General features: G+C 36.9%; 1 protein-coding gene across 21 annotated transcripts in view; it reads right to left on the reverse strand.

Moving 5' to 3' along the window:
- Positions 1 to 16176, reverse strand: part of SETD5 (SET domain containing 5) — a 76661-nt gene that overhangs the window by 10021 nt on the left and 50464 nt on the right. For all 21 annotated transcript variants that reach the window (XM_064274964.1, XM_064274962.1, XM_064274957.1 and 18 more), the window contains 4 exons: positions 15424 to 15744; positions 14774 to 15016; positions 9171 to 9300; positions 2604 to 2851 (listed from right to left, as the gene is read on the reverse strand). In XM_064274964.1, coding sequence (XP_064131034.1) covers positions 2604 to 2851; positions 9171 to 9300; positions 14774 to 15016; positions 15424 to 15744 — 942 coding nt within the window. The remainder of the gene's footprint in view (positions 1 to 2603; positions 2852 to 9170; positions 9301 to 14773; positions 15017 to 15423; positions 15745 to 16176) is intronic.

A 16176-nucleotide genomic window follows, 5' to 3' on the forward strand; every position in this document is an offset into this window, starting at 1 on the left:
TAGATTTGGCTCTTGGCATAATCTAATCGGATCTGAGTGCTCTTACCACTATTCTCTAATGTTAAAAACATTGTACTTTTGGGAACACAGCCAAAAAAGCACATGTATATACTCCGAGTCTTTATGTCCAAAACAGGGTTACCTTTTAGGGCTTTCAACTGATGCAGTGCTCCCATAACAATCATGAATTGGACACTGAACTCCTGAAGGGAAGATGTGAATAGTAAAATGTGGAAGAGAGAGTAGTGGTGGTAGTTGTGATGAGGCTTCAGGTGCCAGGGCTGGGAAAAGGGAAGGGGTTCCTAATGTAGATTCTGGACAACGGAGGACGAGGTGGCAGGCCTATGCTGTGGTAGGGAAATTGAGGCTGCTTTAGCAGACGAGGAGCTCTGGTGGCACGATGGTTAAGACCTCGGCTGCTAACTAAAAGGCTGGCAGTTTGAACTCACCAGCCGCTACTTAGAAGGTCTATGGAGCAGTTCTACTCTGTCCTATTGGGTCGTTATGAGTTGCAACTGACTCGACATCAACGGCTTCGGTTATTTTGGTTTAGCAGACGAAGGTCCTGGTTGTGAATTTTTTTGTGGGGGGTAGGTGGGTGGTGTACGTGCATGATATGCATGTGTGTGATGGACAAGGGGGTATGGATCTCAAAACAGGAAGAGCAAGAAAGGTGGAACCAAACCAAACCCAGTGCGGTCGAGTCAATTCTGACTCATAGCGACCCTACAGGACAGAGTAGAACTGCCCCACAGAGCTTCCAAGGAGTGCCTGGTGGATTCGAACTGCCGACCTTTTGGTCAGCAGCCATAGCACTTAACCACTATGCCACCAGGGTTTCCACTCTGTGGAAAGGAGATGCTAATTAATTATGCTTGCCCTCTCAACACTGCTCTCCCTTCTCCTGGATGCCTCCCTTCTCAAGATCTTGTTCTCTTTCACTGCATGCCTCCTACCCTCAGCATGGAGAGATTTCCTATCCTTCTCCCAAAAGGCCACATTTTACTTTTCCCTTTCAAAAATTTCTTCCCCAAACTAAGCTGGACGCTATCTGGGACATCAGTTTGGTATTTTTCTACGTGTCTAATGTCTCAGAGCCATTTCTCTATGGCTCTTAACTCTTCTACTGATGGAAAACATGCTCCCCACTTCTTTATTAGAATACAGCAAAAAGCATGATAATTATAATGACGTAAGGATGGGTCAGGATGGTGGTTTGTTTTTTATTAATGAGAAAGGTTATATTTCCTTAGTTAAATCATAAGTTCAAAATAGGGGAAACATACACTAGACTTTTTGAAGGAAGGGCTTTTAAAAAGATTATAAAATATTTTCTTTCCCTCTTGGAATTCCAACATTGTGCTTGAACTATGTATCACTAAATTGATCTGATTTATTTTTTAAATGAAAATACCTTGTATTTGCATAGAGCTTCGTAATTACACAAAATGCTAGAAGGGATGGGGAATGTACGACATGCAAAACGCGGTTGCTTTGGAAGGTGATTCACCTTCATTTATAATAAAACATGCACTGATAAAATTACAAAGACCAAAATCCTGTTCCTATAGTCTATTGCCCTCCAGTGCTCTAAAAGTTAAATGGTCTGGAGTTAGAACATAGCCACTTCCAAGGTTGCTATTACTCATTTCTGGCTTAGCCATATAAAAATTCAGGTATTTTTAATCCTCATGCTCTTATCAAAGCTGAACAGGACGGATGATACTGGCTAGAAGATTCACCTTTATCTAAAAACACGTGAGAAGTGTAAGCTGAGGGCGGAGTGAATGTGTTTAGTGGTCAGAACAAACTTTTTCTGTGAAGCAGGAAGAGATTGTGTCCATTTAATTATAAATCAAAGCAATATGCAATAAATGAGCATTCTGTACACAGATTCTATTTAGCAAATCTGCTGTCACCCATTCTTCGATAGTAATGTGATTCAGAATTACTTTTTTGAAACAGCTGAGATATACATTTCTAACTTAATTCAAAGAGTGAATGTAATAAATTTGTATCTGATAAATGCATGTTGTTACTTCCTTGTCTATTTCTCATTCCTAACACATTATAATAAGGAAAGAAAGTAGCCTGGAGTGAAAAAAAACCTCATCTGCCATAAACCATACCCCCCAAGCTTTCCAAATCCTTGTATACTGAGGCCACAATGAGAACACAAGACAACTGGGAAAAGACACTTCGCTGATTAAAGACCTAGAAACAGACACAATAGCTATAATCTGAACTCTTAAGCTGGTGTCCTTATGGTTATTATAGGCAGCTAGAGGCCTATTTTAACCAAGTATTACAGTAAAGATAAAGAGAGAGATCTAGCATGCTTATTACCTCAAGTTCTGAAGACTAATGGACTACATGCAAGAGAGATGACTGTGATCCGTGTTTCTATTAAGGGAATTATGGTGGCTGCCAAGATGAGAGGCTACCAGGTAATAGGTCACACTGACCCTGAGGTTTCCCACTCTTTTGTTGACATAGGGAAGGAACATGGGAAAGAAACGTTTGGAATGATGTTATATATGAAATGAGGAGGTGCAAATGATGATTTTCATATCCAGCACTCCCAACAACCAAACCCAAATCACCTCAAACTGCAGAGGAGTATTACAGCGACTAGCAGTAGTAAGAGACGTGATTGGTGAGAACATGAGGCTGTATCCATTTCGACAATCCTCTTCTCCTGGATGAGATGGACCAGGTGTGGTCAGCTGGGGGCTCTTTGATCCTGGATTGGGAGGGGGTGGTGTGACTGGGGATAAAGGCCGCAGTAATTTGGTGACATTCTGTTCCATCAGATAGCGAGACTTCCATTTCTTTAATGGGCTCAACAAGTCTGTGAAATACAAAGCTTTGATGAGAGTCTAAAACCACAGCTTAACGGAGGCTGTGCAGTAAAGCCATTAATCTCTAACCTACGATGGCTCTTAACTCTTCTTTTGCCTCATCCTATTATCCTTCCAACTGACCCAAAATCCCATAAAAACTCTTTTATTTACCACACTTAATACTCAAAACACTCTATCTCCCAGGAAAACTTCAGATGAACCTGAGACTTCTAACGACTGATCCTCGGGGCTTAATCAACGAATTTAATCTCTTCCAGTATAAAATATATATTTTTTTCCTTTGTGTTTCTGAAAGTCTCTAAGCTGTGTCACTTTGTAAAAGTCACCCTTGATCTAACTGCCACATCACCAACTGAAGCTACTGGGATGTTAAATCTGTATTCTTATGTTCGTTTATAAATTTTTGCTACTTTTCAGCAGTTCTATGATATTGTTTTAGTTGGAAAGGATTATTTTTCCTGACCCATATCTAGCCCTAGTTTTAGGGTGGGTCAAAGTTTTAAAGTGGGTCTTCTACAAAGACTTTCCCAATCATTTTAAAGAACTAGGCTGGTACTCCTTTTCTGATTGGAATAACCTTACTTTCTAGCCTTCTTCCACGATATAAGTAGGTCCACTTGAAACATGTTACTACTACACTATATGTTCTAGTTACTGTTCAAACCAAACCACCCATCCCATTTTCTCAAACATCTACTTTCATGCACGCACAGTTAAAAGATATTTAGTTACGTAATACCTACTATATGCAGGCCACTAAATTAGGTATGGGGGAATGGTCATCATATAATGTTTTCAAAAGGCTTACAAATTTCACCAGGCACTATGTTATATGCTTTATGTGAATTAGCTAATTAACAACTCTATAAATCCGGCAATGCTACTGTCACCATCCCCATTTTAAAAATAAGAGTAGACAGGTAAAGACTACGTAATACAGCTCCCATCTACTTCCTAATCACGCTGTTAAATTATATTCCCAAATTAGTGACATTTATCCCAGGTCTTCAAGGAAAAGCTTTGGGACAGGAGGTCACAATCAGAGCTATGCTTCAGGAAGATTCATCGGCAGTAATGGGGAGAATGAGACTAGAAACTGGAAAACTATTTAGAATTAATGGAGCAGTTGACATAAGGAGCTATGAGGCACTGAACTGAAGTAATAAATGTTGAAATGGAGAGGGAAGAATAAATTAAAAAAATACTGGAGATGTATATTTTCCTTTCTGATATCTGAGCATTTTTTATCTTCCTAGATTGGAAGTATATTCGCATTTTCCTTTTGTTCCAGCTACTAAGTTTTCTTTTCTCCTTTTTAATTAAGTGCCTAGGTATAAAAAACAAAGAAACAAACATGTGATTGATTCATAGCTTATATCTAGAATAACTTTGATATATTTCAAGAGTCTTAAACATTGACTCTTTTAAAACATTGCTGAATTGCTAGGTCTAACACTGCAGCTACTAAATGCAATTACGTAAGTGATAAAATTCATTGCAGAAAAATTAGAAAATACAGATGAACTCCCTGGCCCACCATCAATTCACTGGACATTCATTCAACAAATATTTACCAACACTTTATAACATACTGTACTGAGCAAAACAGACCTGACACCTGCCCTTAAAGATCTTACGGGCCACTGGTCATTTGCTTATTTTTTTCCAAGTAATAGCGTTATACTCACAAAATACATCTTTTTTTCAAGTTTTATTTTTCTTTTCTGTTATCTGTTGTCATATGCAGCTTTCATATTGGATGTGGTCATATCTATCCATCTTTTATGGTTTTCTACATTTGCTCAAATAATTCTCAAGAATCTATAAACATCTACATATTTGAACACAACCTGAAATCATACCCATAAATAAAACCAATGCTAATAAATATTCTGGTGTATTTTCATCCAGACCTCTCTTATCCTGACATGGCCATTGACTCACATTTTAACCACATTGCTCTTCAACCTACCACTTTCACTCAGGAATATGTGGTAAAAATCTTCCCACGACAATACACAGAAATCTACAACTCAATTTCTAATGGCTGCATGACATTCACGTTATCAACATTTAACCAATTTAAGTATTCTTCAATTTTTTGCTATTATAAACATACCTCAATGACCAATAATCTTTGTACACATTTTTGGATTTGTTTACTATTATTTTTGAGGACAAATGGCTAGATGTAGGATTGTTAAACCAAAGGAATATATATTTCCATAGGTTTACTGGTTTTACATTCTTGAGTGAACTGCATACTCACATCCTGTAGCTCATATTCTACATATTGACTTTATTCTTGATTTGTAAGGGCTCTTTAAATAAGGATGTTGACCCTTTGGCAAAAAAGTTGTAATTATTTTTTGTCTGCCATATAATTTTAGTCACAGTCTTTTTTTGCCATACAGTGTTTTACATTTTTATTTTGTCACAATCATTTTATTTTCTAACACAGACATTTACCAATCTTTCATATTCACAGCGCCACTATACCTCCTACCCCATTTCACCTGCTAATAAATGAATTATATTAATATATTTTCAAATACTGAACTACCTTCACGCTCCTGGGAGAACCCTCATTTGGTCACAGTATAGTATTCCTTTAATAGTCCTACAGAGTCACCAGTACCTGTTGCCACTGAGTGGATTCTGACTGACAGTGACCCTATAGGACAGAGTAGAACTGCACCATAGGGTTTCCAAAGAGCAGCTGGTGGATTTAAACTTTTGACCTTTTGGTTAGCAGCCAAACACTTAACCACTGTGCCAGTAGGGCTCCTGTGTTACTTAAGATTGCTGAAATCTAATTCAAAGGCAGTACTTTGCTGTTTTTTTTTTTTTTTTAAGGGGGAGAAGGGGTGTTTAATTTGATAAAATGATTCAGCAGTTTCGTATACTCTTCCATCAAAAGTATGTGCCCACAGCTGATGAACACAAATTTTACCATCCCTTTATTGGTTAAAAATTCAGATGATTTTTACCTTATACTTAAATAAGAAAAAAAATAAAATAAAATACCATATATATATATAAAACTAAGAATTCTATAAATAACATCTGTGTATGTAACGTTTTAGTTCATACATACTTCTAGAGAAAATACTTAAATGAACAACGACTAAGTTAAGGGTTACAAATATTTTCAGTGTACATGATAAATCTTACCAAATTGCTAGTAGGGACAGAACTAACCTATCATTTTTACTGCAAATCCTTTACCCTGGATGTATCTGTCATCTATTAATTCACTGACAATACAGACATACAAAATTTATTTAATTTGACTTATAAAATTATTTGACTGTGCCTAGCATCTATTTTGGCAAGGATCTAAATCTTTTTCATCCTCCCAAGTAAAAATTCCAGAACAATCTACCAAATCTTTCATTTATATTAAGGCCTGTTTCTAGCTATTCTGTCCTACATATACATCCATTCCTGCCATCAGTACCACAGAAATTTAATTACTAATTTCATACCAGAAACTGATTTTATGGTTCTAGAAAAAGCACTTTATTATCATTACTCTTTTTCACTTTTTTCTTGTATTTTCATGCTTATTCTTTTAGATAAACTGCAAAATCATTTAATAAAATTCCAAATACAAGCTAGTTATTTGATGAAAATTATATGAAGCCTGAGACTATATATACATCCTTTTAACAGTACTTATTCTTTCCACTGAATATGGAATCTGTCTTCATTTCTGCAAGACTTTAAAAATATTTCTCCGTAATGGTTTGCTCTACATGTCCCACAAAGATTACTCCTAGACAGTTTCTTAGTTAAGTTTGGGATTATTTTTCTTCATCTTCTTAGTATATAAATACGCCTCATTTTTGTATATTTGCATTCTATCCAGCAATTTTATTCAAACTTTATTAATTCTAAGTTTTTCAGCTGGTTACTTACGCTTTCCTGAGTACATACCGACATTATAACAAATGAACATTATACCCCCATCTCTCTAAAATTTAACGTTTTATTTCTGTACAATTTTAGCTTTTGGGAATTTATATATTTTAATGTATTCTAGTATCTGACCAGTTTCTGTAAATGTTCCAGGAATGCTTGACAAGAGTATTTCCGTAGAATAATACAATAACAATTCTTATTATGGGTCTGATATTGTGCTGAGCACCTGACACACATTATTTAATCTCATAGTGGCACAAGTGGTGAAGCACTAGGCTGCTAACTGAAAGATTGGCAGTTTGAAATCAATCAGCGGCTCTGTGGGAGAAAGACATCTCAATTTGCTTCTGAAGAGACTACAGCCAAGAAAACCCTATAGAGAAGTTCTATTCTATCACATGGGGTCACACTATGAGTGGAAATTGTTTCAGTGGCACCTAACAACAATGCCCTATAGCAGATATTACTATTCCTATTTTAGAGATGAGGTTCAGAGGCTTTTAATAACCTGCCCATGTCATATAGTTAGTAAAGGGTAGAGCTGGTCTTCAAATTCAGGTCTGTTTTTTTCTACTATGCCTGTTTGTCTCTTTTGTTAACGTCTCCTTGGTCTTCTTAAAAAAAACAAAACAAAACAAAAAACTAACGCAACAAAGAAAAATAATTCCTCAGCATTTACACTAACTTATAGCAATATAATGAGGTGCTCATTTGACTACTGCTTGGTAGTTTTATTTAAATATTTTCCTATTGTTTATATTGCTCCTTAAGTGCAAAGTGTGTCCTTTTGAATGTTTCTCACTAGTAGAGAATAGAGCAGAAGAAGCTCAATAAAGGCTGGTACTATGGTTGATGACTAAATTCTAATTCCATTCCACCCAAGGCATGTCGTAGCAAAGGTACTTTCCCTACGGGTCTCTTTACCAGTTGGGACATGTGCGTGCGTTATGTACGAGAAAGAATATTTCAGCTAAATTTTATCTTCACTACACTTTAAAAACTGCCAATAAATTGGCACCAAGATTTCTTCATATTAATCTCGTTTCACTAACTCTCCCTAAATCTGTGATAAAGTACATAATGGAAGATTTTAAATGCACGGTATCGTTCATCTTCCAGATGTTCTATACTGGGATCTTATTATCCTGAGGTTACACAAGTGATAATTTATGAGATATCATCCAATCTAGAGATAGGAGAAGGAGCTGTCAATAATTTAAAAATATATGTATTTTAATAACCCACATTAAAATACTATACACAATTTTAATATAAAGCAGATATTACTAATATGCATTTATTTAATTAGATCTAAATCAGGAATTAATCCAAATTCGAGTCATCATTATTTACTCAGCAAGTCAATGAACAGGAACAATGAAGTGGGGTCTAGGAGAATCGGAACCGTCACGTTAGCTGCAGTCTTACATGAGCTTTAGTTGCTGTCTTGTTTTGGTTGCATAATATTCAGAAAACTGATTTAGACATAAACTTATGGAAATAGTAATAGTGTGAAATCACAAGGTACTTTTCAATTAAATGATATTGATAGGAGAATATTTCTAAAAAAGTCTACTTGAAAAATGGAACAGTCTGTGGGATTTTTACCCTTATCAAGTAATTTAGTTAAAGTATTCATGGATAATGCAAATCATGAGAAGAAAGGACCTTCTGCAGAAATCAAAAAGGGGAAAAAGTAAAAAAGGAACACAAAAAATGATAAAAAGACTGCTTCAAAAAGAGTTAAGTTAGTATCACAAGTTAACGCACTGGTGCTTTTGTTTAACTGCAATTCAGTGAAAACTCCTGCAAGTCTCTGTGAGACTAATGGACCAGAGATTCTTCAGAGGCCACTTAGTTAAAAACAAAACAAAACACGTATGGACTTTAAATTGGATTCAAGGCTGTGTGTTCTGAACAATTTTACACTACTTGTGCAAGCCCTAATAAAAATTGCCATTTGTTAACAATTTGTTTACTTTATTCATTCTCTGCCCCTTCAACCAAGCCCTCATCCAATTCAATCATCTAGAATTTTGATTCTTCTCTGAGTATTAGTGTTCCACCACTCTGACGCCCTTTGTTCCTCTTACAAACATGGATATAGATTTCCTAAACTTACTACTTTAAATGTATCTAACCTTTTCATAACCATTTCTGCTGTTATCTGTACACTGTCTAGTTCCTTCTTTGTCGTCCTGGGAAAACTGATCCCTGACTTGAGATCTCTTTCTCTGTAAAGACAGATGTAAAGTAACTATTTAGAGAACAATGCTATTTTTTTTGTATCAGACTTTTAGTATTCATATTGAAAAAAAATTTTTTTATGTGGCCCTTAAATAATCACTGTTCATATATCCAGAAAGGTCTTAAGACATGTACCTGCATTGTCTTTGCAGATGCTAGAAGCATTACTGTTCTCATTACTTTGGTATAGGTGCTGAGTTCTAGTCTCCTGGGGTACGGATGATGTTTGAGTCATCCCTTCTTCCAAGGCTTGCTTTATCCAGCGCTATAATGGGAAAAGAACCAAGGAATTATCAATAATCATTTAAAACTATTTAGTATACCTATTTTAAATGCATTAAACAAGTCACTACACATCAACAAGTGAGAAATGCAATCCAATACACACATTCAATTCACAATCAAGTATTTTATGTCTTGTGTTTCAGCATTTTAGAACACTGCCCCATCAACTCCTTCTACCAGGCATAACTGAGGAAATGTTGATTACACACAATTAGAGTCCATTAAAAAAATGAAAACCAGTTTAAAAAAAAAAAAAAAGGTTACTGTTCAACATTTCATACTACTTAGGATGCAGAAGAGATAAGGAAGAAAACTTAACATTCATTTAAGAGAGACTTTGATCATATAGGATGTTGCAGCTAGTACATAAAAATGCCTAGAAGGAAGACAAAGATCTTTTAAAAGTTGCCTGCTGTTGATTCCTGAAGAGATAACAGAAAAGATTCACAGGAAGACTCTGGATGAGAATAAATAGCTCTTCATTCTAAAAAGTCTACTGGCAAATACAATAGTCTGTGGATTTTTACCCTTATCAAGTAGTTTAAAGTATGCATGCAGAATGCAAATCATCAGAACAAAGAACCTTCTGCAGAAATAAAAAAGGGGAAAAGGTAAAGAAGAGCTCTAATCAGTCACATATTTCTGTAATAACTATTAGAACCTAAATAGATGAGAAATAAATCTAGATCAGACACTAAGACTGCAAAGATTATGCTAATAAAATTACACATCCTGTGGAAGACAGAAATTTCTTAACTGTAACTGTGTTCTCTTAAGATACACAGTTGTAGGTTCTCACCACTCTGTGGCTCTCCTGCCCTGACAAGACAGATCAAATTTTTATAAATTTCAATTTCTGAGTCAGACCTTCCCCCAAACAGGAAGAGCCAAGATGAATTATTATAATTTTACAAGGGGAATTATTATAATTTTACACCTTTTAGAGAACAAGTATTACAGGTAAGCAAATATTCTCTTCACCAAAGACAGCAATTCGAATAGATTTTCCCTTAGAAACTTAACAAATAATCTAGGAAAAATTCACCAGGAAAAATTTTACATCATGTAAATGTCATTATGATCTGTCAAATGAAAGCAGAAATAAAACTGTAAACCTGAGGTGCTAAGAGTGAATGAGTATCCAAGAGAGCGGTCTCAATAGTTATTTGAATGACATCAATGTTTTAGGATATGACCAAGGCTCTGAAAAGCCAAAACAAGACCAAGAATAAACTCTTATATACCGAATATTGATGTTAATATGAATTACCAGAATCATAGATGCTTACAACTTAGAAGGGGCCTTAGAGGTCATCTTGTCCAAAGCACTCATTTTATATAGGTGGTAAAAATTAGGCCCAACAGGGCAAAATGAGTGAAAAACCCTTTGTTACAGATACCTTTAGTACAAGTTTTTCTTTTCAGAAGAGATGACAGGATTCATTCGGAAACCCTGTCATCTGCGCATTGCTCCAAGAAAAGTTAATTTCTTTTATTTCTGGTGTTAAGCAGATGAACCCATAAAAGAAGTTATATTCCAGATCTGATGACTGCAAAAAGGGAACATAAAACCAGAAGAGAGGCATTCTAAGGAATAAGATGCTTCTATGGTTAGCTATTAAGGTCAAACACAGGAAAACTTGGTTAAACCCATTCACCCTGGCCTTGCTATGTGTTTCCACAATATTCCAGGGCTCATAAAAATAGAAAACATGAACACTTGTTTATATTTATCAAGTTCCAATCACTCCTATGGATAACAAATTAGAACCCCTCACAAGTCCTCTTCCACCCTCTCCAATTCCTGCCTGCAGTTGTTAAAGTCATAAGAACATTTCTCTGAAAAACTCTGTATTCAAGCAAATTGCAAAAGACATTTTAAGGGCCCAGAGGGTGAGAGAAATATTTTTAAAGAGTCTTATTATTATGAAGAAAGAGTACGGAAATATGTGTTTACAAGCACAAAAGACCTGGACTGAAACCTGGCTGTATCACTTAGTAGCTGACTTACTTTGGGCAAGTTACCTTAGCTTTCTGAGCCTCAACTTCTCAATCTGTAAATCAAGACCGATAATCCCAATCTCACAACACTGTCATGAAGGTTAAGTGAGACAGCTAATGTAAAGAAATCATACAGCATAGGACTAGTCACACATATGTTCAATGAGGACTGTTAACTAAATTTCAATGACATGTATAGAGATACACAGATGAATGACCCTCCAGTGTACACACTGGAATACCAATGCAAAACACCAGTGTTTCCTAATCAGGCAAGTGTGTCTTCTAAGAAATCTGGAAGACCAAATGTCCCAGATTTACTATGTGTACAAGGCGAATTTAGAGACGATTTAGAGAGAACAAAGTAGGACAGTACTGCAAGTGTTGTTGGCCACTTACAAATGCTTCTAGAATGAGAACCGAAATAAGATTCAACAAGATATACCATAACATGCTTTTTAAGTACTATGATTCAATTTAATTTAGAAACTCCATAAGCTGGTCATCAAATGTTCTGTCAAATACTCTAAGAATCTGCTGATATATTACCATGGGGTGCAAATATACAATTGCAACTTTAATTTGCCTTACACTGTTTTTAACTTATGAGGCCTTTAGATTCTTTAATTAGATATGAATCAGGGGGCCTATCAGGAATAATACGCTGTTCTAACTAATCCCACAGAGGATAGTTTTTCTCATCTATTTAACTTACATTCTTCTCTGAGGAGTGTCACGATTTTTTTTTTTTTTTACAATTTTGTCTAATCAAGGAAACCTTCTTGGGCCCTATACTAGATTAATCCTTTCCAACCAATCTAAAAATAACTCTTCCCCATCCCCAACCAGGATAGAGCTGAGTTCAATTTCTAGTGAAAAAACCCAATTTCATTAACTTTGCTCCATAAGAAGTGACATTCTTGTTTTGTGGTACAGTCTTGATACAGTTACAGCAAATATTAAAGCAGTGATTTAAACTTAAACAATTCAGATTTAAACTTAAACAATTTTGGAAGCAAGAACCCAATTTAAATAAAATAATCTTGCTGTGATAATCCGGTGTACATAACCTGAACAACTATTCATAAAGACTGACCATGACACATATGGATAAACGTGCTTGAGGAAAGCCTGTATAAAACGAGACTAAGGATGATCAGACACATTTAGAAAATGCAACAGGGCTTGAGCTAAATGAAAGGAGCCCTACTGGCTGCTAACCAAAAGGTCAGCAGTTCGAGCCCACCAGCCGCTCCCCATGAGAAAGATGTGGCAGTCTGCTTCTGCAAAGATTTACACCCTTGGAAGCCCTCTGGGGCAGTTCTACTCTGTTCTAGAGGGTAGCTAAGAGTCAGAATAGACTTGATGCCAATGGGCTTAGTTTTGGTTTTAGCTAAATGGGCTTTCTATCCGTCGCCAGTGGAGATACAAAGATGAGGTACAGATGCAAGTCCTAAACCACAGCTAAGTAAAAAGAGCTCAAAGGAATGGATTTTCTACTATATCCAACTGAAAGAACACATGTTTTTGGAATCTACAGGTCGAAACTAGTTGGAAAAGATGAGAACAGAAATACTGTACTGCGGCATCAGAACTATCAAGAACGCATTTCAAGAGGCTAGTCCTTACTACTTGCTATCCAACTTCACAATTAATCTGTACTAAATAATTGTCTAACCTTCTTAAAGGGCCAAAAGAGGAGATTTTACTCCCCAGTTTGATTAAGATGCTTCAACAGTTAACACCCTTAGAAATCTAGTCCTATATTTAGCCAAAAACAAAAGGAAAGTTTTTTCGTATATATTACTAACCCATCTCTCAACTTGCTCCTCCTTTAAAGACCGTATCATCTATACTCTTAATTTTTCAATACTATTCTCACAATACAGTTAAGATTTTCAGCTGTTATTCTTAATGAGGGACATAGCAGGAAGATTGGTTCTCAGTTTCACATGCCATGCCAGAGTTAATACAGATCTGTATTACTGAAGAAGGTTAATTGTAGTGCTGACTACAAGGCAGAAAACTTTTTCTTTTCAGGTAATCTAAGATCCAAGATAAATCAGTCTGTCTAACTGACTTGGTGTAAGGAAGTATGCCCTGAGAGCCAACCCTGTTTTATTGCTTAAGCAAATTTCCTGTAGAAAACAGCTTCTGAGAAATTTTCTAGTATTTTCTCTTAAGGGATCTGTCATTATTCCTATTTCCACCACTCATCATGTTACTGCATTATCTACAAACTCTTCTGACAAGGATCTCACGGTCAAACTTCTCTTTAGAGTTTCTTCTATTTGGGAATTTTCCCAAACCATTAAGTGACTCAGATACTTAGGTAAGATGTGCAATCAGGAAAAGATTCTCTTCAATGTGTGCTGCTCATTCAGCAATAGTGCCCTTCCCTTTTGCACAGATCCCTGCTGCCCTCCTCCCTCCATATCCCACACCACTCTGCCTCGCCTTCCACCCCCCTTCCCCCCAGAAATAAGTTCTGTTCTTTGGGTAAAGAGAAAAGCTTTAAGTTTGGAGGAGTCAGGGAAGACCTGCCTGGAGCTGGAGACTTCATCACATCAAATAATCTACATGCAGCATCCTCATGTACGTGATGCCAGTGGAGGAGGGCAATGGCAGACACTGAGGAAGGCAGCCTGAATCCAGATCTGAGGATAAGAGAAAAGGGTGTTCCAGGGAACAGACTCTACCTCAAAGGAAGACCAAATGAAAGGTTGTCCTATACTTCTAGAAACACGGAAACGACATTACAGGTCTGAGGGAGTGATCTATTCCTGAGAGACACCTTTGGAAAATATGCACGGCTTCTGGGAATTAAGAAAGAGCATTCCATAACAGCCACCAAAAAACTATTGCCACTAGATCCAAAAACGATATGTAACTAGAGAGAGGAGAGAGAGGCAGAGAGAGTCTTTTATAGTGGTTCCATATACACTAGGGAATAAACAATCCAACATGTCATTTGATCAAGGGAACACAAATTGTGCCAATTACAATTAGATTTTTCCTTTAATCTCCTTCAAATAATAATACTGATTAATTTAAAACACGACTCAATCATTTTTAACTTATGCAACAGTGCTCTAGAGTACCTGGAGCCCAATTTCATACAGTATATCACAAATGGGCATTTTAACCAATACCACAAGAGCACACCCAAAAAACACCCCTCCCTACCCAGTCATCAACAGCTGTGCGCACTCACTCAGTAACCTCAAGGGCTCTCAGAAAAGACAACAGTGAATACTCACAAATTTGAGCACCAAGAATGCAGTATACAGTCCACCTTAAGCACCACTGACTCCTGATGCATCAGTATTCCTGGCTGAACAACTAACTCATTATAAACTCACAGGGGCAGAGAGTGGTTATCTAGACAATGCGTTAGATATGTCAGAATTATAGGCATCCTTAGTGAAAAAAACACATGAACATAGACATACCTTCTTACAAGAGCTGAACGTGCCATCAGGCAGAAGGGGCCTTCGGCGCCTCTCAGGGATAAAGGGTGAACCAAAACGAATGTAGTGTTTGGGAGTGGTGCAAATTAATGGGGAATGGATAAGACCAGGTAACATGTTCAGAGTCGTTGCCAGCACAGTTGGGTCCGTGGTGATACGTAAAGGGCACTCAACAGGACATTCTTGCTTCTCTGCTTTGTCATTCAACCATTCTGTAACTAGATACTATGGTAAAAAAAGAGATCGTTAGTTGATGCTGCAGATGTAAAAGCCAGAGACAGCAATGCAGCTCAAAAAGACAAATCTCGTCTAGAAGCTAGGACGGAGAGATATGTAGCAGCTGCAGTGAATATATGAATTGGGCATTCAGAACACAAGGATATCTTCCTGCATTCTCTCCCTGCCCATTGAGAGAGGAATAATTTCAGCTATCAGTGACTTAGGCTTTGCTTAAAAATTAAGAGAACAAAAGAAAGATACGATTACTTCAGCCCTCTGTATCAGAGCATTTTACCTAGAATTTTTTATCTAATAATACTGAGATTTCCCACCCCTCCCTGGGGATTATAGATCCTCATATTTTCCTAAGACATATCCCTTGCCAGAATCAGCCTTAAGAAGATGTGACTTACCTTTTTGGTTTTAGGGTACTTCGATGCAGCCCGGTTGACATGGGATCCAACAACCGATACCACTGCTGGGTCAGACCCTGTTAATTGCCTGTTTTCTCCTAAATTGTCTACACTTCCAGCTTCAGTAGGAGTTACTAAGCTGTTATTTCCTCCCTCTTCCAGGGCAGTTTGTGACAACTCTGCCTGCTGTGCATTGGCCTGCTTCTGACGCTTTAGTCTTTGGGCTGAACTGGTCCGGTACCGAGAAATTCGACTCTTCGGTCGAGGCCTAGAAGGCTTTGCTGGAGGTGGTTTAGGAATTGGTTTTTCTACAGCAATATCCTGTAACAATAGCAGGGTCAAGAGCTTATCAGAAATTTCTTATTAGTAAATGTCTTATCCATTTGCTTATTCACGGTAAGCATTCTAAGTATCTACAGGTGAAAAAGGTGGGGATTTGGATACAGGGAATTTAAAATGTATTCCTTAAAGAAAAAAATTCATACAATAAGTCAGCTAAAAAGGCTTAGTTAGGCAGATGTCTGGGTTAGTTATTTCTGTTTCTAATAAGCACTTGTAAAATAGGCCAAAGTCAGCTCAAGGTAGCCAACTAATTTTAGGATTCGTAGCAGGAAAAGAACTCAGAAGAGTTGGTTTCTCTTTCCCACGTACTGAGATTTTAGCTTACAGTTTGGATTCACGGCTAGGGTAAGGCAGGGAAAGTTGAGTTTATCCAGAGAATCCTATGAAAGGCCAGACACAAAACTGTGGTAT

The sequence above is a fragment of the Loxodonta africana genome, chromosome 22 (assembly GCF_030014295.1).
Source record: "Loxodonta africana isolate mLoxAfr1 chromosome 22, mLoxAfr1.hap2, whole genome shotgun sequence".
Lineage (NCBI taxonomy): Eukaryota > Metazoa > Chordata > Mammalia > Proboscidea > Elephantidae > Loxodonta > Loxodonta africana.